Source organism: Pempheris klunzingeri, chromosome 8 (genome assembly GCF_042242105.1).
Source record: "Pempheris klunzingeri isolate RE-2024b chromosome 8, fPemKlu1.hap1, whole genome shotgun sequence".
Lineage (NCBI taxonomy): Eukaryota > Metazoa > Chordata > Actinopteri > Acropomatiformes > Pempheridae > Pempheris > Pempheris klunzingeri.
Window position 1 is genome coordinate 8594286 of NC_092019.1, and position 21893 is coordinate 8616178.

The 21893-nt window shown below is 39.5% G+C and overlaps 2 protein-coding genes across 2 annotated transcripts; both read right to left on the reverse strand.

The window, feature by feature from the left end:
- Positions 1 to 183: 183 nt before the first annotated feature.
- Positions 184 to 15546, reverse strand: fxyd3 (FXYD domain containing ion transport regulator 3). Its single transcript, XM_070835743.1, has 8 exons — positions 15414 to 15546; positions 5968 to 6023; positions 4356 to 4388; positions 3948 to 3971; positions 3634 to 3708; positions 3478 to 3514; positions 2725 to 2768; positions 184 to 959 (listed from the first exon to the last, which is right to left on the reverse strand). The coding sequence occupies exons 2-8, from the start codon at positions 5999 to 6001 to the stop codon at positions 940 to 942; spliced, it is 267 nt and encodes an 88-aa protein (XP_070691844.1). The 5' UTR covers positions 6002 to 6023; positions 15414 to 15546; the 3' UTR covers positions 184 to 939.
- Positions 15547 to 15941: 395 nt separating this feature from the next.
- On the reverse strand, positions 15942 to 20553 carry fxyd11 (FXYD domain containing ion transport regulator 11). The gene is made up of 8 exons (XM_070834800.1): positions 20527 to 20553; positions 19923 to 20007; positions 18338 to 18382; positions 17714 to 17746; positions 17305 to 17319; positions 16975 to 17049; positions 16712 to 16736; positions 15942 to 16551 (listed from the first exon to the last, which is right to left on the reverse strand). The coding sequence occupies exons 1-8, from the start codon at positions 20551 to 20553 to the stop codon at positions 16521 to 16523; spliced, it is 336 nt and encodes a 111-aa protein (XP_070690901.1). The 3' UTR covers positions 15942 to 16520.
- Positions 20554 to 21893: the final 1340 nt, after the last annotated feature.

A 21893-nucleotide genomic window follows, 5' to 3' on the forward strand; every position in this document is an offset into this window, starting at 1 on the left:
ACTGATTGGATATCCATGCAAAAAGGGGCAAAGTTTCTAACTCAAAGCCTCTGAATGTTTTTACTTATTGAGCCCTGTTAGACCTTCTCTCTCAGTGCATATTTTCATATTATCAGACTGTTAAAATCTACTGCAAACGTAAGTGCACACACACATTCACACACTGAAATAAGATTCCACAGCTTGTAGTTTTTTTTGGTTTTAATAACTCTTTTATAGAAACACGACAGAGTCCTTTAGTATCTCTGAACAGTGCAACAGTCCACTACTTTTCCTCCATAAAGCTAAACATGAAATTAACAGATTATCATGAATTATCAACACCACTCATGACTATGTGGATTTCATATATTTTACACGTAAGCATGAACAGTGGGTTAGATTGGTCACATTAAGCGACTAAATATCTACATCAATGTTTACCTTAAACACACACACACACAGTACTGACGACAGAAGTAGTGCGAGACATTGACACAGCCTACAGTATGTGGACACTTAAGGACGTTTTTGGTAATATTTTTGTGTTACGGTTATATGGAGTCACTTTCAGCTCAATCAAGCACGGACGCTCAGCTTTAGAAAGAAGTCTGAGGAGGTCGGATACGACAGTGTCTTCATGCCAAAGCCTTTTCGGCTTGTCAATACCCCAAAAAGTTCAACTGGTTGAATTCAAAGTGACAAAAATTGTGTGTTTGAGTGTGCGCAGGTCTGAGTGCGTGTATGTGTGAAGGTGCAGGCTGCAGATCAGTAGCTCAGTTATCAGGCAGAAAGCATCACACCTCACAGCAGGTACACACAGGCTACTTTCTGTCGCTCTCTAACAATAAAACAAAAGCCTCTCATTGGATGCATCAAACCCCGCTGCTCCTCTTCCTTCTCTTCTGTGTTATCTATTGGTCGCAGGTTTGGGAAGTCGTGTGTGTGTTTGGTTGACATCTAGCAGTCGCACGAACGACCTGCAGACGGACAAACAGACAGACAGACAGACAGACAGACAGAGAGGGAGGTGAGTTTCCAAATTCAGATTCAAATTCGCTTAATTTTCTGCTTGAAAATGTGATATGTAACATAAAACACTGGCTTGCACAAACATAGAAGCTATACTTTTTTCCACAAAAAGAAGCTAAAAAACAACTTGTCTAATTTGTGATAGAATTCAAACTGTACTTTTACCATTAAAAGATTAATTAATATTTCAAAGATGCCATATTCTGTTCTCTTTTCGAGTTCATACATGTTCTACAGGTTATTTTAATGTTATAATGTTATAACAACCTGCTGCTTTGTTCTCGCCTTCAATGTTTTACTCTTAGCGGGAGGTGGTATTAGTGAGTTTCTTCATTTCTTCAGTAAATCCACAATATTTATTCATACAAACATCATTGAGCTTGTTTTTCTGTGAGAAATTACAGTTACAAGCATTTTGCACTAAAATCACTCTAACCTCATCAGACTGCATCTATTCCACTATGAAAATAACTTCATACACTTTATTTACTGATTGCTGCGCCATGTTGGAATCCTCAGACCTGAGAGGGCCCCTTTAATGGCTGCTCATTACATAAAATAAGGTTAGTTTGGTTGTCTCTAAAACCAGCCTCTCCCTCCCGTCCCCTCTGGGCCTGCCAGACACCCAGAGTCCCACCACCTGTTGAACAGCGAGGCCCCCGGCATCTGAGTCCAACTCTACAGGAGCTTTGTGTGTGGCATGGGGCCGTTTACAGTGAAACAGATGGATAGAGTAAATATAACTTTAGACCTTAGCAAGACATCAAGTGGATGATGAAATCTTGAATGTTTCAAAGGGAAAGAGGTTGTGTATCTCCCTGAACACAAGTTTACACACATTATGTTTACTGCATATGTTCAGTGAGGGAGCATAACACTAACTTCAGCTGTTGTTCTTGTTGCTTCTTTCATGTGATCATCAACATTTACAGTAAACCATAACTACAAACCCAGTTTCCTCAGTGGGTTTATGCATATTTTAATGTAATACTTCCAGAAACAGTGATAATTTGTATTCATTCTGCAGGCTTCACCTCTTGAGGACGTCATCATCATAAGACCAGTGAGTGAGACCAGCAGTGATCCCGCAATATCGTCATAAAGCAGACTTGCCATTGAGCCGACTATGCTTTTTTACACTGAACCAAACAATGACGATGATTCTAAGTAGCATTCTGGCTTTCCAGGAGCAAAAGAGGTGTGATGCGTGAAATAAAAGTTCTGTCGTTTGACATTTTTACACAGACGTCAGGTTGACTCTGTTACACTGACAGCAAACGTCCGCACCGAGTCCATCGAATATACACTTCTGTCATCATGTGAACAAACCTCATACCTCAGACCACGCCACTCAGAAGTAGAAAGAAATAGAAACTGGGCAAAACAAAACAAAAGTTCAGCTCAAAACGGCGCACTGCGTCGCGTTGGGTCTCTTGACGGCAGTTAGGACAGTCCAAATGAAAAACAAGGCAATCAAAATGATTTTGTCGCTGATTGCTTGCTCACGCCACTTGCTGTTTGGACAGAATAAAAATTACCCTGTAAGCATGTTTTACCCTGTCGGTGGAATAATGTGGAATAACATTCCCGCCTTGAAAAGGTGGCGTAAAAGGGGCTATTGTCTTGGCTGGTGTTTTTTTTTTTCTATAGGATGTCAACCCATGACAATTAGTAAGATGAAGGCAGTTTTGCTGGAAGCTGAAATAACATTACCTTGGTCAGAAAGCATCTGCTGAGCATTGCTTCCTGTTCTCCTTCTGCAAAGACAAGAAAGGTGAGGGTGAGAATAGCAGGAGGTTTCTCTGATTTTATCCACTGTCAACTTGTTAACTTTAGCAACTCCATCTTTGGAGCTCAGTAGTAGAGTGCTGCAGGAGTGATTCCTAAAACCTGTAAAAACAGCATTCATGCACGTCTGGTTCCCTTTTTAATGGGTTTTTGGTTAGATGCCTGAAATAATGTTTTTGTTATACACAAGCTTAAGAGATTTTCATGCTTTGCTATACGACATAAAATGCGTCAATAAATATCCTACTTCTGAATCTTTAATGCGGCTAAATGACACTGCAGAGGTTGTCGGGGATGTTATGAAGAACCCCGAAACTCTCCACCTTTACAGACTTGTAGATTTATCACTAAATAGCATTTTACAATCATTTAGTACAACTTAGTGGTGATGACAGTGAAGTTATGTGATGCTCACGTAATTTGTTCATTGTTCATTCATTAGCTTTTTGCCTCTGGCGACTGCATTTACACTTCAAAAATCATAAAAGTGGTGTTGGCTTCTTGTTGAGGGAACCAAGGCAATGCTAACTTCAGTTTTGGCCTACAAAAGTACGTCATCACTGCAGCACTCTGTACATACTGCTTTTACAAAATAATATTAAATGTTAACTGTTTTTAGTTTGGAGTTTCCACTTCATTTACACAGATGTTTTGTCATGTTTAACAGTGACGGATCACCTTTTGTCCTGGTTGAACTTGCACCTGCAGTGGCCACCTGGAACAACAGAAAAGAAGCATTGACCTTCTTGACATCCGTGTGTATCTGAGAATTATGTTAGCCTATTTATGACTGTCTATCTGCTGAAAAGGGTGTCGGTGTAATCTGCATCTTACTGAGCAGGATGGTGATGCCAATGAGACATAGCACAGCAGCTAGGATCAGGCCTCCAACACGTAGTTTGTGGTAGTCTGCACAAAGAGATCTTAGTTAGCACTAATAAAAAAAGTAAATCACACAAACAAATTATATGTAAAACACCTTTAAAAGTGAGCTAGTGGGCGTGCAGTCACAGATTATGGTGCCATCTACACCAGTTTTAAAACAAAATTTACAGCAAAATGCCCTTCACGTAAATGATGCAGATCATCCTCTTTGTTCCATTAACCAATAAATGGTAGTGAAAATAAGTTAAAAATCAATGACTCACCAAAGGTAAATGGATCATCTTCCACTGCAGAAGACAGAGACAGAGAGGGTCATGTGATAATTCAAACAGCAGATTTATGAGGACATACAGAAACATCTGCAAAGTGACGCAGTGACATGATAAAGGCAACAGTCCAAAGTGAAGTGAGCAAACACAGTGGCCTAGTTTGAGTCTCTCACTAATGATTGACATACCTAAACACCAAATCAATACATTTCAACTTAAAACAAACAAAACACTCACTTTTAACCAAACATGTAAAAAAAGATATATGTCTAATGGTTTGTGGTTGTCTTAACTTTCTATTGTCAGATGTAAAAATAGAAGTCCTTTTTTGGATGAGGAGTTACTGCATTACTCAAATATACGTGCTGATTGGGGGGAAAAAAGACATATTAGTGTACTTACCATTCTGTTCTTCTGCAAACACCAGGGACACAACTGCAAGAGTTAAAGAAGAGAGACACACTTAATATAGCGAAACTCAATTAAAATACCCCCGAATCGTTTCCTTTATGTTAGTTCTGGGCACTTTTGTAGTAGCTTTCTATTTAAAATTTTTTTTTATTTTGGTACGTTTGAGGAAAGACAGGTAAAGTCTCTTATGCAGTATCACTGACAAATGAAACTGTCAGTGTCAATGAATAAAACACCTCTTAAAAAGCTCTTACATCTCTGCTGTGTTTAGTGGAACTCGAGATCTGTTTAAAAATGTTCCATAAACCTCTTCCTCTCTTCCTCCTTATCCCTCCATCTCTTCTCCTCTACACCTGAAGGAGCTGCCGACGTTGTTACCCTCACTTTCACAGCACTGCAGAGCACCTCATCGGCCATCTTACTTACACTGTTGGGGATTTAAGGTTCCTACACATTTCCCATTTCAAAATTCCATACTTTTCCAGACTCAAATTTCCTGATTTCTAGGTAGACTGTTCAGACCATGTTTGACCTTCATGTGTAAATACATTGTTTTAACTGGTAACATGTATGTCAACAGGCTTTATATTTAGGATTGTCAAGCCCTTGGAAAACATTAGTCTGCACTGCAAACATTTCTGCCAAAAGAGGACGTTAACTAACCAGTGCTACCTATACTCAGATTATTTTCCCTTAACATATTGAATAAACAGTATTATGTTATTGTACTGACCATGTTTTTAAGTCTCTTTTAAGAGTGAGTTGAAAAAAGTTAAATAATTTCATTTTCACAGTGTCTGTGGAGCCTCGTTTATTTACTGTGTCCATGGAAACGACGATGGACGCAGCCATAAAGGTTTCTTTACCCTGAAAAAACATTTTTCTGAGAACTACATTACTGCATAACTCAGAAATGCTCTGACAAGCTTAATATTTGACACTATATTGTTAAGCAATTCAAAGACAATGCCATATCTTCTTTTAATCTGGTGGCAGATGTCTGGATTTGGTAGAGTTATAAGGCACATGGGGCAGAGCTGCTCTGCAGGCTGTGACATACAGGTGTTGAGGCAGCTCTACATAGATGAGTGCTATTTTAGACAAAAATAGAGGCAGTATGTGTCCATATTCTTTTTTCAAAACTTATCCAGACCTGGAAATGACTAAAATCAAATTCCATACTTTTCCATGCTGCGTAGGACCGCTGGCTATTTCTAAAGGAAACAATCATATCAGAGTGACAACCAGCAACCGGACAGCTGGTGACAACATGATTTCTCTAACCGCTCATCAACCCCTCTGTCTCACTTCACACATGCTACTTTGTGTCACGAAGATGTAAACAGTTGAGCAATGTGCTGATGGAAGACAGACCTTTGGGCAGAGTTTCCTCAGTAAAGAGATAGAGGAGCTGACTTTAACAATGTTTAGTGTTTGGTGGCTCTCTGGTTGACTAGAATTGATCAATGCCCTGACTACGGACAATAAAATGAAATCTGTTTGCTTTCTGGCTTTTAAAAAGAGGAAGTTAGTGTTTTAGTGCAGGAGTTCTTGAGGATTTTTTTTATGACTTAATAAAAAGACTTTAAAGAGTTTCACTCACGTGTCATCAACACCAGAGCACAGATCTTCGACATCTTCAAGCTTGAGGCTGTTTACCTGTGGAGATAAACACACACACACCGATATCAACAACAGCATCATCAATTAAGGGAGGTTATGAGATTGATGTATATTTATAGCATTTTTCTATGTATTCTAAGTTGGTTACTTAAGTAAAACTCCCAGGAATAGGTATTAAAACTTGGATTAACTAAAACTTTGTGCCTTCACTTTTCATTCATGCTCGAATGTTGATGAAAACGTTAACTAGTAACGTTAACAAGTTGTGCATTGACAGGCCATTTAAACAAGGCTCCAGTTGTAAAGGCTATAGGCTAAATAACGTCATCCCCAATCACAGTGGCACACAAAAAAAAATCAAAATAAATCAAATGGGTGCGTGGAAAGCTGATTACTGTACTCAAACAGTCAACAGTGACCTGATGCAATGTTTAGCCTTTCTGTGTTTTCTGAGGATGTAAACACACAGACACAAAGTCACCACTCCAACAGTACATGCATCCATTCCCTCTGAAGCACACATAAAGAAATTGGATCAAATGGTCTCTCTCCTGCTCTCGTTCACACTCAGAAACACACAGAAACTCAATCTGATGCTGATGGGCACAAAGTGCTGGAGCCTTAACAACAGGGGAACTGAATCTGTCTGGGTAATGCATCACAGTGCTGCCATATAAAAGCTTCAATCTTCTTTTTTCTTGTTTCACTGTCGCCTTTTAATTCACTGCGGATGTATTCCACCATACATAATACACAGTACGTACACATCCATGGACAAGTAGTCACCTGCTGTGGCTGGCCAGATTTTTACTTTTACTGCAAAGAAAGAAATTGATAATAAAAAAAATTACTTGCTGAAGAAAAGAATCTATGAGAATTTTATCAGAGTGATCTAATCCTTCCAAAGCTATTCCTGTCTGTGATGCCTTTTTAATCTTATTTCGAGTGTACATTAGTGTATAGAAGGTTTGATTTTTGAAGTGCCATTAGTCAACGGGGATCTCTCCTGACACAGAATTTACAATAATCTCATTTTCATCACTCTTAATGAACAACGAGATTTCCTGAGCGAGTTGCAGTTACAGCCCACACATTGCCTAACGTGCTTTGTGTGCACGCTGTGTTGGCTGCCATGTTGAAGCAGCAGAGGTAACATGTGCAGCGGGAGGAGACACACCTTAAAGTAACACAGCAGTGATTTTCCACTTACTTCACTTTTCCGCTCAGAGTGCTCCATAGTGAACAGCAAACACACTAATGCCCATTTCAAACAGTCGTGTGTGAGTAAAACCTCTCACAAACACAAACATATATGCAGGTTCACGGACTGACTGTTTTATCTAAGAGGTTATTGGGCCACACCGGCAGCATGGGAGCATCTAGTCAAGTTAGTTTGGCTGTTGTACTCTGTCCTCTGTGTTAAGACAGCTTTTATCTAAAGCTTTTCCTACTTGAGAGGAGGGTCGTCGTAAACGAAGAAAACACTGGAAACTCTCCAGTCCTACAGAGTTTTTTTTTAAAGATTTTTTATGAGTGAGCCTCTTGTCCCTCGCACACACATGAAGACATGCACACATGTCTGCAATAAAGGCTGGAGTCTGTAATGCACCAAGATACACACTGATGTACCAACAAAGGCGGTAAGAGAGAGGAGGAAGTAAACAATGTAGGATTCAAACCTCTGACTGAAATTGTTTTTGAAAATGTTTTATGAGCAAGACAAATGCATTCAGCGTGTCCCCAAGGATACACACAATCAATTTGGTGAGCAACACTGAATGCAAACACAACGTTTATTCATCTACAAAGAAATGCCAAAGCGCACCTTTAAGCTCTAAGGTTCAGACTAATATACTGAGACTTTAAAGATGTTACGGTACAGATTCAGCTTCTATCATTCAAGGGATAGTTACAAATATTTGAGGTGGAGTTGTATAAGGTACATATCCACAGTTTATCACTCTAAGCAATGCAGTGCTGGGCAGCAGAAAAACACAATTTAGCCACCTAAAAATGGCCCACCTAAAAGAACTTGGTAGAAGTTTAAGTGTACGCCCTATTATGAATTCAATTCAACATTGTATTTGCTTGTCTACCGCCTCAAGTGGTTAGTTTGCTTGTGTTTTTATGTGACTTCTGTGTTTCAAAGGGTTAGTTAAAACCCGAACTAATGTGTTAGTTCATTGATTGAGGTTTCACTGTTAAAAGGGCTGTCTGATGGCAATTTGTGGTGAAAATATTCTGGATATAGGGTACAATTAAATTGATTTTCATATGTAGGCCTTTTTTTAGGTGGCTAAAATAAGTTTTTCCACAATAGCACATTGCTTAGCATCTGTGGCAGGACTCCTGTCGGCTCCTCCAAACTGGGGACATGGTGACTGGCCATGGTAAGTGGCCATCTACTTAACTAATACACAAACTATGGATAAGTACCTCATACAACTCCATTCTAAATACTTTAAACTGCCCATTTAAGTATTTTTCTTGTAGTGTAGTTTTTTAAGTATCTTGAAGGACCCACATACAACAGTGACCTTTGAGACTAAGGGATCCCAGTGAAGGAGGATGTAAGTAAGAAACAATGTGTCTCAATCCTGTACTGTTGGTATTTGGAGTTTGGCAGAAAGGCAAAGGGAGAAGAGCAGGATCGGTGCTTCTCTCCTGGTGCTTCTCCACAGCAACCAGAGGCAAGGCAAGGGGAATGTAGGGGATGGGAAACAGGCCAGCAACCACTAGAGAACGGTTTATCTCAGGAGAGCGGAGAGGAGAGGCAGGGAGAAGAGACAGAGGGCAAAGAAAGAAACAGGAGACAGAGAAGAAGACTCAGAGGGCAAAGTGAGGGTGAGACTGTTAGAAATGAGAGGCGAAGGAGAGAGAGAGAGAGGGGGGAAGACAGGGTGAGGATCATAAAGCAGGGGAGTATAAAAGAGGTGTCTCCCTCTTCCTATGTGAAGATCATAATCTAAAGCAAATGTTAGTGTAAGGTGGAGCCAGGTGGTGAGTGCTGAAGGTGTGTATTCAAATCAACGTGTTCATGGGTAGTTAAAAGGACAATGTACAGGAACCTAGTAAAGTGTAAACAATGTGCTGCTTGCAGTTCAGGCCACAACCAAACATTTAACTCTTCATTAATCTGCATCTTATTTTTAGGTAAGAACGGACAAATTGGTTTGTATGTAAAATGGGAGAAAGTAGTGCAAAATGCAGATCATAACTTCCAAGGGTGCATGGTAACATGGTCACACTGCAGGTTTTATCCTACAATAAGATATTACTAAGATATTCAGTAAGGAATGCAACAAATCCAAAATTCAAAAGATCAGCTGGGACCCTGCTGCTATTTTTGCAATTATTAGATTATCAAAACAGTTGCAGTTGAATTTTCTGTTAATCATCCAATCATTCAACTGTTTCAGATCTAATAAGATAAGATAATGTTTATTGATCCCTCAGTGGGGAAAATTTGCTGTTACAGCAGCTCAAGGGAACAGACAAAGCACACAGTTAAGGAAATAGAAAATTAAATAAACATAATATATACAGAAGAAAACCTTATATACACAAAGAAACATTATGTACACAGAATTTAGATAGAAGAATCATATTCAGTTGATTTAGACTGATATCAAAAAAAGCTTTATTACCAATATAGCCAAAGAGTTTCTGAGGACTCATCATGTAAAGAGTAGTTTATTTTCCTCTTGTATAAATTCCATGCGGAGCCACTTCTCAAGCTCTGCCTGGTCCAAGCATAAAGGGTTTTCTGTTCTGGCTCTGTCACGCTACTCTTCCTGTCTCCGACTGTCCCTTCTTTTTATTTTTTTGTTTTGTTTTCAGCTCTCACTGCATCTCTGTTTCTTCCTGTCTTCAGGACTATTTTTCCACTTTTTTGTCTCTTACTATGTTTGCTTCTTTCATTCTGTCTCCTCTCTCTGTCTGTGCTCCTTTCCACTTAAGTGAAAACCTTCAAGAATAGCAGCTTCAAACAAACCCCTGCTTGTTTGAAGCTGCTATTTCACACTGGTCTTCTGCTTTTGTTTAGCTGCTTTCTCCTCTCCAGTTCTCTCCAGCTTCTTTAAACCTCCCCTCTTCTACTTCCCTCTTTCTGACGCATGTCCTTGCTCCCTAACCCGTCCCCTGTCCTCTCCTTTTGTTAAGTCGTTTCCACTCATTTATCCCTTCTCTTGCAAACGCCTCTGAGCACAGGGACTTCTAGGCTCTACGCTCCGTCTCACGCTCATACAGTAAACTATCATCTCCTCTTTTCCATCACGCGCCTCCTCTCTTCTCTTATCCACCAGCATGCTTACACAATACGCTGCAGGGCCGTCAAGAGTCACTCTGTCATTCACTCTCTCAGGGTCCCACCCACTTCTTACTCACCAAGGGTATTCAAAGGGACTTTTTTCTTCTCTCATAAAGCATAAAGCTCCCATAAAAAATAAACAAGTCTGTTGTTTGTCCAGAGTATCAGGGATAAAGAACTTATTTCAAATCTGGCCAAATAAGACCAAAACGATCTGAATGGCTAGATGGCAAATGGCCAACCAAATATCTGCATCTGAAGGCCTGCAGCTAACAGGATAAAAACCATTGTGGGTGGTGACAACAAGGAAAATGTATCAGTGGACCAAAATGTCTCCACTGATGTGAGTTAGCTTTGAATGTGTTTACTGCTTTGTGACTAGAGGTCCATATAGCAACAGTAGTTTGGAGCAGGAAAATGCTGACAGCCAATTATTCTGATGATATCAACACTTCCTCTTGTCTTCCACACCTACAATGGGGGTCACATACATGGACACACATAACGTCCTACTTCAACAGTCACATGTTACTCACTCATTCCTAAAACTGCTGATTTTGTTCAAGGTCAAAGGGGCAAGTGTCAAAACTTAATTGACACAGCGTGTTTGTAGAGGGACATAATTTACGTTGTTTTAATGCTACTTTTTTCCAAAAACCAGAGATTCAATTTGCGCTTCCTCTATTTTGTGTGCACATGACTGTGTGTGTCAGGAGATGTGGTTTGCACAGCATGTATGTGTGACTTAGTCCCCGTTTCTATTTTTCCAACACTCCCCCCTCCCCACCCGAATGTGTGTGTGTTCCTGTACTGCACTACAAAGACAGCTGCCTATTCTCAGTGGCATTTTTTATTCCTAAATTAGCAGCACTGGATTCCAGCGTGCAACACATCCTTTATGAGGCACGCACACACAGGAGGAGAGTAGCCAACATGGACTAAACTCATGAAACACAATGTGAACCTGCTTCGCACTCTGTGATGAGTAACTTGTTCCTCCCTTTGCTTTACTTCACCAGTGCACTCGGGAATTTCTCATTTTATGACTTCACTACTACAAGCACACAACCTCAGATGGGTTCTAGTATTAAAAAGTACACTTTGTCTGCTGAATAGCTGGGCAACAGCAGCTAAAAGCTACTGACCAAAGTTGAGTTTCCACTGAGTTCAAATGAGTTGCTGTTGCCTTTTTTTAAAGTATGCACTGTAATTATTATTCTTGTAATTATGTACTTGTCTTATTCTATTTTAGCTTGTTTTTTTCTATTGCCTCAGCTCTTTATTGTAGTGTAAATGTCCTTTAGTGATGTGTTTCTTTTGCACTTTGTTGCTCTGCCTTTAATGCTTTGTGTAAAGCACTTCAAACTGCCTTTTTGTTGAAATGTGCTACGCAAACAAACTTGCCTTGCCTTCAAAAGATGCAACAACTGTGCAGTGTTGACTCCATTAATGTGTAAAATGGAAAAATAAATGAATAAATAAATAAATATAAAGGTGAGGAATTAGTAGAGGGACAGAGGAAGAGGAAGAAAAAAAACGAAAGTAGAAACACAAGATATCAAGTTGGGAAATAAGAGAGGGAGAGGAGGAGGAGGAGGAGGAGGAAGAATTCAAGTCTGGGGGATTGAGAGAAGGAGGCAGGGAGACGGGGGAGAGTGTGGTTGGGAAAGAGAGGGAATGAGAAAGGACAAAGAGACAGGCAGACAGACAGAGGGTAAGAGGGAGTGGAGCATACTAGAGCCATGAGTCACACATGGTAACCACAGGCTAACAGTGAGCGGCTAGCAACAGGCTGCATGCTCCTCAGTCTGCAGTCATGATCAGCAGATCAAAGAATGATGGACATTTCCCTCATTTCATCTCACCTTCCGTCCCTAAACCTATAAATCCTGAACATATTGACGAGTAGCTGCTCTAAAAAAAACTTTGTATGAGACCTCATGTTCACGCTTTAATAACACTGTGCCTCTACTGCTTTGTATCAAACTGCTGTAACGTTGCTGTGAGCTGTGAATAAACATATCTAAACTGAGCTTTGTGGTTACATAGGGAATACACTGAAGGTCACACTCACAAACCCCCGGTAGAAAATCAATGTCTGCTTGTTGAGGTTTCTAAATTTGTGTTAGCGAGCCTCCAAAGTGGTGTGAGGAAAGGTGAGGAGAACGTGTGTCTCGCATAAGAGGAAGCTCGTTCTATCTCCCCTCCACCTCTCTCTAACGTTTTCCGGCTCGCGCCTATTTTCTTTTTTAAGAGTTGTGGTCATGTGAGGAGAGGTGAGGACAGAGAGCTAAGTCTGTTTCACCTGAGGAGGGAAAGACAACTCTGTCTGTCTGTCGCCACCTACGTTCACCCTCTCTCCATCTCTGCCATTAACCTCTCTCTGCCTCACTTTTCTCTCACTGAAGAGCCGTATTTAAATATGACAAAGACAAAATACAGAAGATATTCTGCACTTAGACAGGTGTGAGTTGGATCTGTGACCGTATCTTTCCTACTTTGTGTACTTGTTTGAAATTGTCAGTCAGTTATGTTATGCAGATACAGTTTTCTTACTCCTAATTTGACAAGTCAAGAAATACTCTTTAATTTTAAGAGATCCAACGATATGAGACTCCCCATATGAGCAAGCACTTCTGGCTCAAAGGTGGACGGCGTTCTGCCTCGACTGGTCAGGGACAGAAAGAGAGCAGACAAACAGAGCAACAGAGGGGAACAGAGGTTTCTGACTGAGCTGTACAGCAGCAATAATAACAGCAATAATGTGGTCTATTTCTGTAACCAAGTACAGACCACACTGCAGGCAAAGATTTCCATATATGTTAGTCTTTGCTAAAACTATTTTCACAGAATGTCGGGAGGACTAAAATATCCGATACATTTGGGAGTGTAGCTTGAGTAGAAGTTTGTGAAGAAATAAAATCTGTTGAAGCACATTGACGTGGTTCATGGCAAAACATTGATTTGTTTTGGTAGAAGTGTGCAGTCAAATGACCTGTTATTACAATATATAATCTATAGATGTGAGGAAGACTAAAATGCACCTCCTCTTATATTGCTTAATATCATCATTATATAATATGTATTAGTATTAACAACTTCATTATGTTGAGTTTTGTAGGTGTAATACTTTTTTGGTGACCCCAATTTCCCTCAACATGCTCTGTTCAGCTCTACCTCAGTTACAGATGACCCACATTTTTATTTATTAACAGATAACTTTCCAAACTGCATATTAGCTTTGTGCTACATCTATGGTCATGGCAACACCCCTTGTTCTTTGTCCAAGCCCTAAACCTCTGTATAATGGTTGAATTTTGGTGTGAAATTAAGATTTGCTCCATTATTCTGTGAAATGGACACAAAAACTGATGTTTATGGGTCACAGAAACATATTGGTCATGTAGAAAAAAACAATACACAGTTGTTTCAACTATTTGAATGCATCTCTGTCTGAATAACTAATAGAAATGTTATAAAATTTCCAACACAGTAGTATCCCAAGTGATAAGTGACTAAAATGATTCACAACACACCAAAATGAAGCACTTTGATGCTTCAGCCTACAAATCATATTCTCCTGACGTAAGGGAACAGACCCCAGCAAAAATCACATTGTCACTTTTATGCTTTTTTCAATGCAAACGAAAGGCAATACCTGTTGAAATAATCTCAATATGATTTTATTTGCTTATCATTCAGCCCTGATCGCTATCCTTTCATAATCACTTAATTGCTGAAGGCTGGAGACACCGTAATGTGCCCCCATAAATGTGTAAATGTTAATATGTTATGTAGAAACCTAACTTCTATTTAGTGCTAACAAAACGGTGCTCCAAACAAACGAACATTTTTCTTTGGCAGCTAATCTGTTGAGTTATTTCTCCATTAATCGCTGAGCTGTTTGGTCTATCAAATGTCAGAGAATGATGAAAAAACGTCGATCAGTGTTTCCCAAAGCCCAAGATGACGTCCTTGAATGTCCTTGAATTGTTTTGTCCAAAAATCCAAAGATAATCAGTTTTGCTGTCACACAGCAAAGAAACCAGGAAATTTTCACATTCAAGATGCTTGAATCAGAGAATGAATTATTAAAATATAAGTGGATTAATTGTATAGCTAATCGATTAATCGTTGCAGCTCTACAACCAAATGACTTAATGACTAAAAAGACCAAATTCATGCACGTTTCACCTCCTAAAATGTGAATACGATTGCTTCCTGCCATTGTAAATTAATTTTGTTTACATCCAAGTAACCAATACAATCAACCTGACTGATCCAACAGATAATCAGTATTTCTCAGTCCTTCCTATCGTTCATTTCTGCGTTATACAACTACATTTGACGGCTCCTGTAGCTGTCCTTGTCCCAATTTGTCCTTGTGCCACATAGTAGCAAACTGTTATCACCCCTGCTCTTATCAGCCACACACACACACACACACACACACCAGTTTACACCATGTGTTCAATGAAGCATGCAACAGTGTGACAATACTGAAAAATGTCTTCATTGCTACTGTGTGCTTGTGGATTAAGGAGCTATCTGACTGTTTATCTGCTGCTACTGAGGAGACCACAGCTCAGCATCATTATAAAACACACTCACATTTATTTTGTTCATTTTTCTCTGATCTGGTGGGTTTAAACAGGAAATAAAGGCACAAACAGACTCACTACAGCCTTGTAGAGCACTTTAAACCACCAATATATATAAGAACACACCGGAGAGGAACGTCAGCATATGTTGTGTTTTACTTTAAAATGTAAAATAATGAGACTTTCCTCTGGACAGAATTTATGTTTATCGGTGTTATTGGAGCCGTTTTGAGTGTTTAAGTAAGTGATTGTGACGGCTGGAGAGAAATACAGTGATTAAATGACTGATTGAATGTTTTTCAGGAGTCTTTATAAGCAAGCCTTAAAAGTGTCCGTCAAACCCGCCCTTCAGCTCATTTTACATCTCATCTAAACGTGAACTGCCTAAAAAAAACCAGATGCTCGCACGCATGTTTGGATAACTTGAACTTCAGGAACAAATTCGCTCAAATGGAGAAAACACTTTAATCCTCTCCTGGAATAAGTTAGAAGTTGGTTTATTTGCTCAACACTCACCTCCGGCACGTTGTACTCAGCAGCGACGAAAAGGAGGAAATTTCTCCCAAGCAGGCGGATATCTGACTCAGGATCGGAGACTTTTCCCCTCACGGAGCGCCAACACCCAGCCCTCTGCGCCGACACACGCAACAGGTTGGCTCGGTTTTGGATAAAAAAAAAAAAGGGGGCCGAGTTTGAAACACCAGGCGGTTTTTGTCAGTCAATACTGATCCCGGGTCGGTTTCTGCGGGATGATGATTGGACGGCGGGAGGCGAGCGGGGCGTCGAAACCGATCCAGGGTCAGAAGAGGAGGAGTGGAGCAGGATTAATGTTTGCTTGTCGAGAACGAAGATGTCGAGTTGGTCGAACATATGGTAGGCCACAAAAACAATAGTTAAAGTTGATTTAATGAAACTCTAGTAGATCATTAACTAAAGGTCAGTTTTTAAAAAAAAAGTCAGACCATTTAAAGGTCATAGAGTAAAAGCATTATAAACCTGTGAAAAACGACATTGCACATGTAGGTTTAGGTTAGCAAACTGATTTATTTTAATTCTGCATGTGCACACCAAAGGTTTCTAATAAATTGTTATTTTGCCAATATTCAAATGGTTGACCACATGGATAATCTAAGTTTACAGTTTATCATACAGCAAAACATGCAATGAAAACAGCAGTGACAAAACATCACAATATGTTCCTGATGATTTAAGTTTAACATATAGGTTTTTAATATATTTAAGATATATGCAACATTATGCTACTGAGTAAAGCAGCACATGTGACATAGACTTAATATGTTGTGATGATCCATGTGCCTTTACAGTGACAAACATCTCTGTGAAAATATCAGTGCAGATCTGTGCAATGTTGAAGACAAGAAAACATGAGCGTGGCTTCAGTTGTTTCATCTTATTCATGACATGTCAATCTATGAGACTGCTTTAACACCTTGCATATTTTATTTTAGGTAAATGTTATTTGCTTGCACAGGTCTGTACAGGTATGATCACCTGAGCTGGTGTGTTTCCTCCAAACACCAACCCCCATCATGCACTCAAACTCTCCGGCCCTTTGCATGACAGCTCTTCTTCCTGGCCGAAACCGGTTTGTCAGGCACCATATCAGATTTCACTGCTGTCATCCTCCACTTTTCTACAAGGTAAGGGAGGAGGAGGGCGGGGCGGCAGATAGCATGGCAGTTTGGGAAGAAAGACGGAGAAAAAATGAGAGGGAAGTGATAAAAAGGGGGAGCAACTCATGTTTAGACACAAAGACACATTTTGTCAGTGAGTTAAAAGAGAAAAAGACGTACTTGTTCTTCCTGGAGCACCTGTTATCTGTGAAGGCAAAGTAGGAAGTGTTACTGAAGATCACTGTACGGTTATGTACTTACAGCAAATGTGATTCTTAAAAAGACCCAACTCTGAGACATACTTTTATACCTGTAATTGTGGTCCATATGACTCAGTGTGAATAGCTAATGTCTTTTCTATCCCAGCTCAGTCAAAGTAATGTAGGTCTTTGTTCAGGTTTACCATACTGGCTCATTTATCTGTGCGTGGTCTCAGGACTTACAAAGTAAAACGCTGAATCCTCCAGCCACCAACAAGCAGGAACAGATCAGGCCTCCGATTCGTAGCCTTTCATAGTCTGTTAGACAATCATGTTAAAAGTTGAGAGAGACCTGCTGCGCTTGAGAAAGTGAAAATTCATTTTCAAAGCAAACTAAAATGTGCTTTTTAAGTCCCATTTGCAGTGGTTGCTGTTGTCATCAGACATGTGCAATTGGCAGTGATATGGGTGATACTCTCTACTATACTCTCTAAATCTTTGCAATCCATAAAAATGAGTGAGATGATAAATTAGATTATGAGAATTATAGGAGACAAGAGCATCTGTACTTACTGTAAACAAATGGATCTGTAGACCAAATAGGAGCAGGAGGAGAAATAAGAATAAGAAAAATTAGTGACAAACTTCGAACAATTACACAACAATTACACTACAGAAGATTCACTTTAACTTTCTCAGTCTGATAAAATGATGATTAAAGATTTTCACCTCTCACCTCAGCAAACTACTGTAAAATTTGCAGTTTTATTTTACATTCTTCTGCAAACATTTTCACGCTGCAAAGATATTTACAGGTTTTCTGCTCCGGTAATACAGAAGACAAAGCTTTGTGTAAGAAAGTGGGTTTATCAAGCCATTGTTATAGAGACAAAAGGAGCAAATGTCTTTGAATTGTCTAAACCAGTTTCTCCACAAACCAGTCTCAGCACAGAATTAGGTGAAAGTAGAGTTTTGGTCTTACTTGCTTCAGTTTCCATAAAAAGGGTGAAGAGCACTGCAAGAAAAATGTTAATTTTGTTGAGTGGAAGTTGTCCTCAATGCATACAGGGCTAGAATGTGTCTTGTTACACAGCCAGCATTTTTTTTTAACAAAAATGAAAAGATTATATTTTATCTTTTACAAAACAAGCTTTTGTACACACATGAATTCTCTTAAAAATGAAATCTCTGCGACATTATGTTTACTTTTGCCTGTTTGTAGGTATGTAGAGTATGATGATTTAATGTATTCTACAGTTCATGCACAGTGGGTATACTTATGTCTGCTCCAAGTATATACAACTAATTTACCTTGTGTGGTTTGATCTTATGTTAGAAACTCACAGCCGTACATTCTTAGAGCTTTAACATCACGTCAAACAGCTCTGTTCTTCTCAGTGATTGGTACAGTTAATGTTTTGTCAGAAAGCCACATCTTTTTTGGAACTGGCAGCGAACATAATCTCCCAGAGAAAAGAGAATGATCCATGACCTTGAGACCACATTAAAATATTATTCTTGTTTGTGTTTGCCAGCTGTGTCTCTGCAGGGCACTGATGACATGAAATGATGTATATTCTTATGTGCACATTTTTCTTGTATTTACCTGCCACAATGGCCACAACATCTAGACGTCCCATCTTCAACACAGCTAAGAGTCAGATAGAAAAAGAAACAGAGAAAGAGAGAGAAAGTGAGACAACACAAAATGAGCGACAAGAAAAGATCACTTTTCCCATGTTTCTATCTCTCTCTCTCTCTCACTCACTCACTACCACACACACACACACACACACACACAAGCTACAAGTACACACTCCTCCCTCTCCACAGGCAGAGTGTCCTTGTGGTGTGAGAGGTCAGTGTCTTGTCAGCAGGGATGCATTCTGGGTGTTTGGAGAGTAAACAGCGGATCATTTTCTTGTCTTGGGGCAAAACCCAGCAGGTTTCCAGACAAATTTCCCTCAACCTCCACTCAAAAACACTGTCATGTGCTTTACAGCATCTAAAGATAAAAACTGAACCTGTGGTTTTCTTTCACCGACTTTCAGCATCACATGAGCTATTTATGATATCCTTTTCACAATGGATGCATATCCATACGAGTTGTAACACAAGTGTTATTGTTAAATTGGCCGTTATAGATCATCAAAAGCTGACAGTGTGTTCTCGAACCCTTCTTAAAAGCATTAAAATATGTAGCTGACACCGTAGCGAGAGAGGTGAGCACGCAAAAGGACTTTTGAGTGACCTCACCGTAACCTCCAGCTGACCTTGGGCACCCTTGGGACTCCATGGAGGTTCGATTCGCTGCATTTTGGAAATTTAGTGTATTCTTTTGCTCTGCTTCTCTCTGGCTCAAACTATTTGTCCATTCATTCTTTCTAAACATCCTTAGCAACTGATACAACACGATTAATTCTTTGTTGTACATGTGCAAATGCTGGCGTGGTGCATTTTCTTCTTTGTCTTCTTTTTTTTAAATAGTATCTCCATGTAACTTTTTGCAGGGATGTCCAGTTTGCACCACATTTTCAAGAAATGGACATAAAATGAATGAACAAGATGATACAGAGACTCCTTATCATGCAGTTTTTGTCACTTATCTTCAATCATGACCCCTGTCAAAAAATGCCCTTGCAGCTATCAGTTAGCATGACATTAGTCAAGGTCAAACTGTAGACAGGCCTTTGTATCTCAAATCCCACGTCTTTAAATGCATCATACTCGTACGCCACACTCTCTGTTTGGGTTTAAAGTGATTTTACAAAAGAATTCGGTTTTGCCCACTCAAGTTCAGTGTCCTTCACATTCTGTTCTTAGCGCCTTTGTTAACTGAGTCACAGCAGTTCTTGGTTTCTTAAATGTTTTTCTGGTCCAGTTTGGTGAGTGGAAAAATATGTGAATTAAAAGACATCAGAAATGCTGCATTTGAAATCACAAACAATTTGCTTTTTTATCTCAAGCAAATTTTTATTTTTCTCCAAATCAATTCGAAATGTCATCTTTCAGTAAATCTCTCAGATGGCCTCCATGTACCACATAGACTACCACACGCTCCCACACTGAAACCTTCAGCATAAACGGTAATGACACAAGAATCTGACAATTAACGTTTCCACAGAAAGGTAACCTTGCCCCCCCCCACCCGAACCCTGCCTCCCATCCTGCCTTGCTCTGGCATACAGTACCTGTACTTACCTGTGCTGACGGTTCAGGAGCAGAGGAGTGTGTGTGAATGTCCCAAGACACTGCCCGGTCAGAAGTGTGTATTTTCTATTTTACCGGAATAAGTAGCACCTGCTCCTCCTCTTTGTTTGGGGTATAAACTTTGTGATGGTTGATGGGGGGACGTGGCGTGGAGAGTGCGTATAGGAGACCAGTGACAATGTTATTTCATAAACATCAGCGGGTGTGCATGATGGGCTGAAAGCCATTTGTAATTTGCCCAAGAGAATTAACCTTAATCTTACGCTAAGGCAGGGATTCTAATGTCCACAATAATATCTTAACGGTAAATCCACTTCAAGCTGCTTCTGATTAGGCAGCAAGACGTTAAACAACATGTCAAAATAGCAAAATCATGGAGGATGTCAGTCATGGAAACTATGAAGAGAGGACAAACTAACTTCAGGTTTTCTTCTTTTTTTGATTGCATTTTTGAATTTTAAACAAGACAAAGACACTGGGAGTGAGAATGTGTTGTAGAGTGTGTTATTTCTGTCCTTTTTCCGCTGACTGTCAGGTATCCCAGGTATCTCCTCAGTGCTCCTCTCTCTGTGGAGCAGATTGCACTGTGTTGGTATTGTGGTTGACAGACATTTTCCTTTTTTACTAAACCTGGGCAGGAGGGAAGGGTCGTTCTTACAGTTTTTATTGGTTTATTTTGCCTTTCTTTTTGTTTTTACAAATGCTTGCTTATCTACACTTGGATACACTTTTTCTCTTAACTCTTAACACAGCAAAACACATGCATCCGGCAAATAACCAAATAGTGAATTTTCTGCTCCATCCACATTTTGTTCATTGGATATCAAAATGCCAAAACAAAAGTTACTCTACATACACAAACTCTATCCAAACACAACAAATCCAACCCAAAATCAAACCATTCTATCAAAACATTAGCGTATTTTCTATCCAAGAGGAACATATAGTCAATCATAGCACAACACCTCTCAAAAAACTAATAGTTGATGGCATCAGAAAAGCTGCATTCATTTTCACGTTTCAGTTCTGCCTGCATAGAACAGACAATATGAAATGATCTGCTTTTTAATAATTCAGTTTCCTTTTACTGTAAACCATCCATTTTTGGTTGAATGTTGAATGTGTGTATTTTTTGGTGACAAATTATCTAAAAGTGAATGAGTCATCTTTATTTTATAGAAAGTACAGTAGAAAAAAGTAATAAACGGCAGAATTGGTCTATTTTACACAACTTAAATCAGCTTTTTCTCAATGTTTCAATGAGCTGTTCATTCAAAAATGCTTATCAGCTGCTTCAATATGGTTCTGAGGTGCGGTTGTTGCAGAAGTAGAGACTTTATTCTATACTGAAGGTTTTAAACATTACATTTTCTTTTCTGACCTGCTTTGTGCAAGCCAATGAAAGACATGAAGGATCCATAAATTTGGTATTTGATTTGGCCTGTATGTAAGAGGAATTCAAGCATTTTAGAAATGTGTTAATTGGCTGCATATTGTGTGAAAACACCATGAATTGTGTTAATGACATGGTCCATAATGGACAGACATGTTGATTGTGTTTAGAGTTTTGAATTTGTGACTACAGATTGGACAAAAGGACCAAACCTGTAACTATCAGGACCGACTATTTTTAAAATGGGAGCTGTTGTTTGTTCTGGCATATTTGGATTCAGTTAACTGTAGTGATCAGGTACAGCGTGTAACTGCTTGGTGTCAGACATACCATAATGCACGTTGGTGTGTGTCTGTGTAACTTTGTTGGTGTTACCCCTATATGTCCAACACATGTGCAGAAATATGTGAGCGCATGCATGTGTTACAGTGATGACTATTTATACTTTTCCTTGTCACACACTGACCAAGCCGAGGCATGCATCGGCCTCTTAACAAATGATAATACTATGAGAACAGAGGAGATAGAGAACGGCAGACACACACCGCGCACACACAGA

Coding starts and splice junctions, on each gene's coding strand:
- fxyd3 (XM_070835743.1), bottom strand. CDS start 6,001: ATGTCGAAGATCTGTGCTCTGGTGTTGATGACAC. Junction 3,709..3,947: donor AGATGATCCATTTACCTTTG/GTGAGTCATTGA, acceptor CTCTTTGTGCAG/ACTACCACAAACTACGTGTT. Junction 3,515..3,633: donor TGGCATCACCATCCTGCTCA/GTAAGATGCAGA, acceptor CTGTTGTTCCAG/GTGGCCACTGCAGGTGCAAG.
- fxyd11 (XM_070834800.1), bottom strand. CDS start 20,553: ATGTCTGTCAACCACAATACCAACACA. Junction 18,383..19,922: donor GTCAGCACAGGTAAGTACAG/GTACTGTATGCC, acceptor TCTGACTCTTAG/CTGTGTTGAAGATGGGACGT. Junction 16,552..16,711: donor AGGTGCTCCAGGAAGAACAA/GTACGTCTTTTT, acceptor CTTACCTTGTAG/AAAAGTGGAGGATGACAGCA.